At 44.3% G+C, this 8,531-nt stretch overlaps 1 protein-coding gene across 1 annotated transcript; it reads left to right on the top strand.

The window, feature by feature from the left end:
* Positions 1–272: 272 nt before the first annotated feature.
* On the top strand, positions 273–2,808 carry LOC119276896 (signal peptidase complex catalytic subunit SEC11A-like). The gene is made up of 8 exons (XM_037558069.1): positions 273–473; positions 1,019–1,131; positions 1,660–1,731; positions 1,874–1,909; positions 2,012–2,057; positions 2,224–2,311; positions 2,407–2,464; positions 2,553–2,808. The coding sequence occupies exons 1-8, from the start codon at positions 395–397 to the stop codon at positions 2,601–2,603; spliced, it is 543 nt and encodes a 180-aa protein (XP_037413966.1). The 5' UTR covers positions 273–394; the 3' UTR covers positions 2,604–2,808.
* Positions 2,809–8,531: the final 5,723 nt, after the last annotated feature.

Raw genomic sequence — 8,531 nt, 5'->3', positions numbered from 1 at the left:
TTGAAAGCCCGGGCTTACTTTACGGTCAACCAAAAGAAAAAACCAAAGATTCAAAGAATGGAACCTACATAGCCATCCCATCCCAATTCAACGAACAGATATGGATTAGCTGACATGGGCCGTGCCGAAACGAGCCGAACGCATTAACACCGAGCTTACCATCCGTCCGATATCTATCCAACGCACTAAAATCCGTCCTCTGACGTGTAGCGAGCCGCGTCGGATCGGAAGCTAATATCCAGCAACCCGCGGGGTCCTGTCTGCAAAAAGGAGTCGAAAAAACGCGGACCTTCTTTCCGTTCCAGTCCTCGCAACCGTGAGTTCTCCGCCGCCCCCTCCCCTCGGAAGAAACGTCGCCGGGAGAGAGATCCCCGCCGAGAGCCAGCCGGGCGAGATGGGGTTCATCGGCGACCAGGTGGAGTCGATCCGGTCGATGCAGGTCCGCCAGGTCGTCACGCAGATCATCAGCCTCGGTGACGCCTCTTTTGCTCTCCCATCTCTTCTTCGTCTCCGCGTACTTGATAGATGTATTTTCGGTTGTATCGCGGCGGAATTCACGGTTAGGGGTTTTACCCTGTGGACCAGTTTGGGTTTTGATCTGAAAGGCGCGGTTCTGTCGTGTTTTCGCGTGCCAGATTGCGGCAGAGAGGATCTGAAGAAAATAGCAATTTGGGGCATTAAGGCTTTTGGGGTTCTTGATCTGGTCCTAAGAGCTTTTTGGAGTTGTTTTCTTGGAAGAATCATACGCACTGAAATGTACACGAGCCACTCCATTGGACTGACAGCCTTAGAGGACTATACTGGGATTTTCGGCCGTGTTGTTTTTACCCTACTACTACTAGCGATATTGCTCCTTGCTTCTGAAAATCAGTTTATAGATTCGTGGTATATAGGGAAAGAGGGGAGCATGGCACCTTACTTGTTAGTTATTTTGGGGTTTTGCTGCTCTTAGATATTGGTAATTGTTGGTTGCAACAATGTTCTCACAGAGGAAGTCATGATTTTTTCCCCATGGCAGGTATGATTGTTACCTCAGCATTGATCATATGGAAGGGATTGATGGTCGCGACAGGGAGCGAATCGCCAGTTGTGGTGGTTCTTTCTGGTAGCATGGAGCCTGGATTTAAAAGGGTTTGTTGCCTACTTATGCAGTGCGAGAACCCCTTAAATTTTGTATATGCATCTGATTATTAGATTCTTGAGGGCCATTTTAGATACCCTCTAATTCGACTTTATCCTCTGGGTTAGACAGGAATTTTGATAAAATACTTTCTAAGTGAACGGACAGAGTCGAATTAGAGGGTGCCCAAGCACACCCGCAAGTGGACATACACATTTGTTTTTGTAATTTGAAGTTAATATTTGACCAATATGAAATCCCAAAATTGCATGTGCAACACATAAAGTGGATTATTCCCATGATTTACTCATATGAATAAGAATATAATTGGCCTCCATTGGGTTGTAAGTGAAGGACTGTCCTATCGCCTTTAAGATCTTGTTCTAATTCATCCAAGTTTCCTTTTGAGATTACTGTTACCACCATGCCATGTTCTCAGTTTTCTGTTTTTATTCCAGTGCCATTTTTGCGTTCTGTAGGCTAAAATGGGTGTTATCATTTGCATAGTGTCCCTGTATCATTAATTATCTGTTTTGCAGGGTGATATTCTGTTTTTGCACATGAGCAAAGAACCTATCCGCACTGGAGAAATAGTTGTTTTTAATATTGATGTAAGTACTCAATTATTGTACTTTGTAAGCCGTAAATTATTAGCTGGGTCATGAACCCATGATTTTGTCCTATATTTCATTGTGTGTGCTTGTATTTGATGTTCAAGACACTAAGATTACATCTGGACATTTATTTATGCAGGGCCGTGAAATTCCAATTGTTCACCGTGTGATCAAGGTAATAAAATTGTGAAGTCATGTGATCAATCACCATATATATGCATATTAGACGTGCAAGTTTTTTCATGCTAGTTTTGAGTTTACTTTTCTCAATGTATAGGTTCATGAACGGCAAGAAAGTGGAGAAGTTGACATCCTCACAAAAGGTATCTGTCATTTTCTGTTTGAATGCCATAGGTTTTTCTTCAGTGATATGCTGACTATCCAAGTAGTTTTTGCAATCCCGGCAATAATAGTCAACAGCTAGCAATTTATAATTTACATTGGGTGCCACTGCGCTGTTGTATCTCAAGTGACAAACTGCCTTTTCAGGCGATAATAATTTTGGGGATGACCGACTTCTGTATGCACAAGGGCAGCTTTGGCTTCAGAAGCATCACATTATGGGGCGGGCTGTAGGGTGAGTGCCTAGAAAATTTGTATCACATTCACATTTCTGCCTTCATACTGGTATAAAATAATTCAGCTGGCATTACCCTTTTGTTACATGAACAGCTATCTACCATATGTTGGGTGGGTTACGATTGTGATGACTGAGAAGCCGATCATTAAGGTATGTTTATTCCTTTTAAGTACTGACCAGCCTACTCCTGAGTTTGAAGCACTGATGAAATGCTAATATGTGATGCCTGTTGCTGCAGTACCTTCTGATTGGCGCACTGGGCCTTCTTGTCATAACATCAAAAGAGTGAAGCTGTCAACCTTAGCACATAGCTTGATCTTGTAGTGCAAATGTAATCCAGGGCAGACCAAGTTTTTTTGCACCGTGTACCGAATGGAAGATGTATTTTTATCTGTTTTGACTGTTGCCTCTGCCCTAAAGAAGCCTAAACCCGTCTCTTATGCAACAGTCATCTTCTCATGGTCTTAACTAATGATTTTGATCTTTATATTGCATTGGGTGCAACAGTTGATATTTTCAGGAAAAGGAAAATCAAATTCGTCGATGGCAGGAGGCGTTCTGTTAGGTCAAACCCGCTGTGGTTTGCTGCAATCTGGTTGTTCCTATTTTTGATTGAGCCTAGAGTTTGGGAATTGGAACTGGAACTTGTAAATATGTGCTGTCTGTGTGTACATGCACAAATCTACAGTTTGATCTATGCTGGCAAGTAACTTGCAAACTATTGCTGCCATCTCCTGGATGGAAATGTACTGTTTCAGATGGATTTGATAACCAGCGAACGTTCTCTGAGGAGCTTGGAAATTATAACTTTTTCATGGCAATTTATATTGTCTGAGGGATGGCAATTTTTTTAGCAAGCATGGCAAATCTGTCCAATTCAGTTTTTTGCCAGGATTTGCTGTGCTTGCTAAATGAATTTGCCATGCTCTCCCAACACAATAACGTTGTCATGCCTCGCTGGACTTTTGAAATTGCATGCTGATCAGGAGGATATAATAAATCTGCACTCAGCTCGTCCAGTCCCGGAAGCTGGCTAGCTAGCATTAGCAGCGATCGACGGATATGACGGGTAGAGCGGATACTGTGTGGATGACGACGGGCAACACACGTCTCGCGTGCGATGCACGGCTCCGGTGGGCAAATTTTCGTGTTTTGAAACTTATTCAAGATTTGACCCTAGTTTGAAAAAAATTTGAGATCTGACCCTTTTACTATCGCCAGAGTCCATGGCGGTAAGGTCTAACAGCCTATCGCCAGAGACTTTGGCGGTAGGAAACATCGCTACCGCCAAACCAGGCTGGCGGTAGCCTGCACAACCCTACCACCAATGTGCTTGGCAGTAGGTACGAGCATGCATTGTGGTCAATACTTAGAAGGTTTTTGGCGGTAGGGCATGCAACCCTACCGCCAGGGACCTTAGTGGTAGGCTGTTATACCCTACCGCCAAGGTCCCTGGCGATAGCAAAAGGGTCAGATCTCGATTTTTTTTCAAACTAGGGTCAAATCTCGAATAGGTTTCAGAAAAGGGTCAAAACATGAAATTTAGCCGCTCCGGTGCGAGTTGGTCCCCGATCTAGGGGCATCCCTGCTGGAATTCCGGCGAGTTCGTCCCCGATCTAGGGGCATCGCTGCTGGAATTCCGGCGAGTTCGTCCCCGATCTAGGGGCATTGCTGCTGGAATTCCGGCTGGGTTTTCTCCTCTGGCGAGGAAGGCGGCTGGTCCTCCTCAACCCGAGGACGTGACAGTGGACGCGCGCGGCTGGCGTGATGACGCGGGTTTTGCCCCTGGCCAAGCTGTGCAGTTCCCGTGTCATATTGCAAAAGTTGCGGCGCATGGAGGGCGGCTTGGTCACGTTGCGAGCCCCGAGGTGAGTAATGCGGCCGAGGGGAGCGGAGGGGATATTTTAGTCCCCCGACTGCCCCGACTCCTGGCATTTCTCCTCCTTGCACACCGCACGACCCGCTCTCTCTCGCTCCGCTCTCCCCCGCTCTGCCACGCCGTGAGCTAGGGTTTCATGATGACCCGCGAGCAGCAGATGTGGGCGTTCGCCGACGGTGACGAGGTGCGGATGGGAAGGCTGAGGAAGATCAACAGGTGGTTTCCGAAGGCGAAGATGCTCAACGACGCTATGGAGATGGCGCGCGACAAGCTGAACGAAGAAGAGATCCAACGTTGCTTCCCCAACTACGACAGGCAGCCAGCGATGGGGGTTCTGCTTTGGGCAATGCTCAAGGCGGAATCCCCGATCCAGGAGCAGAGGCACAAGTGGAGGGTCTTTAGATCCCTTCGCTACAGTCAGATCCAGCCGTCGCCGCCGCCGATGGAGGTGGTGATGGGGCTGCCTGCACCACGCTCATGGATGGCGCCGATTGTGATAGAGGAAGACGACGAGGAGATGGTGACACCAAGGAGGAAGCAGAAGAGGGCGGTCACAGAGCTGCCAAGGCGTTCTCCATGCTTCCCCAGGCGTTCTCCGCGCCTTCGTGCCCTTTCCCGCCTCCAGTAGGGGCCTCGCCGGCCGACAACCGCTTCTGGCTGTTGGCCGGGGAGGTTTCCAACGAGGAGGGGGAGGGGGTGTCTTCTCCAACTTCGTCAGGTATGTGTGGATCGAAATACCCGACCTCTACTACGTCGATTGATGTAGATGAGGTTATTTTGGGGAGATTGGGAAGAGCAGAGAGGAATGGAAAAAAGGAAAAGCATATAAGAAAAATTCACAAACTCCAAAATGATGAAAATGGAGAAAAAGAGAATAGAGAAAAGGGAAAGGTTGAGATAAATAACAAAAAAAAACACAGGGTGGGATTCTAGGAATAATGAAGTGGTTGAAGCCAAAACAGTTCAAATGCACATGAGGCATGGAAATTTCCAGCCCATTGTTGTATGGTAAGATGAGGAGGACCTTGACTTTGGTGAAATTTACATTAGAAATACTCCGATCATATATCCCACATAAGGGGGGAGGAGAGGGATGGAAAAAGTGAGGATGAAGGAAAACAAAGGAGAGATGGATAACCAGGTTTGGTGGCCCGGTAGGTGAAAAGGTGCAAACTGACCTGGACTTGGACTTGTCCTACTGGGCTCTGGAAAGCCCAGATAAAGAGAAGGCCCAAGTCCTGGAGGAGTGGGGTGAGCCTATAAAAAGGCAGAGACATGGAGGGAGAGAGAGAGAGCACTGATCTAATTCTAGGGTTTACCCCCCAGCCGCCACGAGAGGAAGTAGAACACATGGCTGGAAACTTTGGGAGAGGTTTTGGAGGGGGGAGGACCAACAGAGGAGGAAGATTTGGTGATTCCAATGTCAGAAAAATAGGGCAATTTGGTGGAGGAGATAGAAGCAGATCCAACTCCTCTGAAAATTCCTTCGATTTTCATGGCAGAGGGGGGGAGGGCATTCGGGATTTGGGTTCAGCGTTGGAAGAGGTATTGGAAGCTCAAATGCACCCAGTGATGAATCTGGGGGGAGCAAGGTTTGGCAGATCAAAGAAGGAAGAAAAGACAGTGGGGATAGAAAGGAAGAAGTTGGGAAAGGGGAAGATGTTGGGGAAGATCAGAGAGATGGCAGAGATAAAGGAGAGGGAAGCATGAATTCTAGTTAGTAGCAACAGATCCTGAGTGCATTACTATCACAACTAGTGCAGGGAATGAACAAGAATGGGATGCTTGTGGAAGATAGTGGGAAAAATAAGTCAATGATGAGCTATGGTAAAGAAACAGTCAAAGAAACTAATGCTGGTGAGGAAAATGTGCTGAAGAGAGCAAAAGGCAATGGAAATAGCTCAGGAAATGACTTCAGGAATCAGGTGAACAGTGGGGCTTGGCAACAAAATATGAGTGATGATAGGAGTAGAAATGATAGGTTCAATAGACAGGTATGTGGAAAATGCAAACATCCCAAGCATTTACCTAGAGATTGCAAAGTGGGGCACTGCTTAATTTGTGGTAGGGATAACCACATTACCAGAGCCTGCAACTTTCTGAAACAAATGAAACCAGTACCCAAATATGTTGAATATGCTTTAAAAGGTCTAGGAGTGTTGCTGGTGTAGAGCTACAAGGCTGTCTTAATTGCAGAGCATATAAATCCTTTAGGAGTGGTGATCATTAGGAATGGGCAGATCAATGAAACTGAGCTGATAAAAGCTCTCAATGAAATGTTTGATTGGGGATGGCAATGAAGAGTAAAGGAATATGGAAAAAATTGTTATATGATGAGATTCCAAAATAAAGCAAAGTTGGTGGAACTAGCAAAGTTCAATGACTTCAATCTGTTGGGGACTGGTGTCATTATAAAGGTACAACCCCGGTCTCTTGATCGTTTGGCAATTGGGAAAATGCACACTGCTTGGGTGAAATTTAAGAAAGTACCAGATTGCTTTAGACATTTTTTTTGGAATGTGTGAAGTGGCTGCTGTTGTAGGGCCTGTGTTAGAAATTGACGTGGACACTATTAATGAAGAAAAAGTGAAAGTGAAGTGTGGGGTCAGGGATGTGGGGAAGATCCCTTCTCATGTGGAAATAACTTCTCCAGATTTTCTAATGTTTAGAATTGGGGCAGAGCTGGATAAGGTGACTGAGATGGGCTGGTATAAGGAGGAGAAAAGAAAATCTAATGGTGTGTCTGAAATGGAAGTTGGGGATGATGAGGAGGAAAACAGGAAAAGAGCAAAGCTAACTGGAGCTGAAAGAAGAGGGATGGCTTTGGATAGTCTATCTCTGAAACAAATTGAGGAGATTGACAGAAAAAATGAAATGATAAAAAAATCAATAGAGGAAATCATTGGACACTTGGACAAAAGTATGGCTGCTGAAAGAGGGAACATGCAAAAAGAAATGGATATTATGTTCAGAAAAATTCAGAACTTAGAGAAAGAGAAAGCCAAAGAAAATGCTTTGTGGGACAAGGCTGATAAGAGGATAAAAATACTTGAAGAGCACACAAAAAAGTCTAGAGAACATGATTGAAAAACAAAAGGAAGATATTTTGAAGTTGGAACAGGAGGCTGCAAACAAAGAGCAATATGAGATGGAGCTGGCTAATCTAGAGGTGGAAGACTTTGAAAAATAAACCCAAGATAAGAAAGAGAAAACTGAATCTGGAAAGTATAATGAACCTACTGACTAGAATGCAAGTCAAGAATCAGTAGGGACTTTGGGAGAGAGATTGGCAGAGTTGCATGGGATGGAGGTGACAGAAAAAAATGATGAAGACAAAGAAATTGAACTGAAAAGAAGGTTGAGGAACATAGGAAAAGAAGATCAGAAAGTGGAGGAAATGGCAAAGATGAGGGCTGAAGAAAGAGATAACTATGATAAGGATACCGATTTAAATTGTGCAAACTCTTCATTGTTACACATTAGTTCTCTAGTTGGAATTGATTTGGGTTCCATTGATATGATAGATAAAAATCTAGAGATAATTAGAAAAATGAAGATAGCAAAGAGAGAAATATATTTTCAAAATCAGATGGAGAATAAGAAAGAGGAGGAAAGGAACAGTAACATGGGGGAGGAAAAAAGCAACACACCAGTGTATATTCACATTGGAGATGTGGATTTAGATTATCTATGCTCAGACTTAGAGCATTCAGATGCTGATTTAGAAGAGCAGCAATTTGTGAAACTAAGAAATATATTCTTAGGGAAAAAAGGGGAAAAAGAATGGCTCACCAGCATCAAGCTGTGTGGCGCAATCTATTGGGATTGATGTGCTCAGGAGAAAAAAGAGAGCAAAAGATTATAAAAAATAGGGGGAGAAGGGGAGAATTATAAAAAGTAAATATTTTCAAATAGATTCACAATGAGAGGGATTTTTTTGGAATGCGAGAGGTTTGGGGCAAGATCACAAAAAGAGATATGTTAGAGAATTGATTGTGGATCATAGACTAGACTTCATAGGGATTTCAGAAACTATTAAGAAAAAAATTGAAAAATGAATTACATAATTTTTGTGAGGGGAGGAATTTTGATTGCTGCTGGAATGAGCCTAGGGGGATGTCGGGAGGGATCTTGATGGGAGTAAATCAAGATAGGTTTAATGTAGAACACATAGAGAAAGGGGTTTACTTTGTGAGGATGCTGATATATGACAAAATTATCAAAATGCACTAGAATTTAATTACTATGTATGGAGATGCACAGATTGAGGGAAAAGCATGCGTCCTGGCAGAGTTCGCCAGAGTCTATCATGACAACCAATTACCTTGTTTGGTGTGT

Source organism: Triticum dicoccoides, chromosome 1A (assembly GCF_002162155.2).
Source record: "Triticum dicoccoides isolate Atlit2015 ecotype Zavitan chromosome 1A, WEW_v2.0, whole genome shotgun sequence".
Lineage (NCBI taxonomy): Eukaryota > Viridiplantae > Streptophyta > Magnoliopsida > Poales > Poaceae > Triticum > Triticum dicoccoides.
This window is presented reverse-complemented; position numbering and strand designations above follow the sequence as displayed.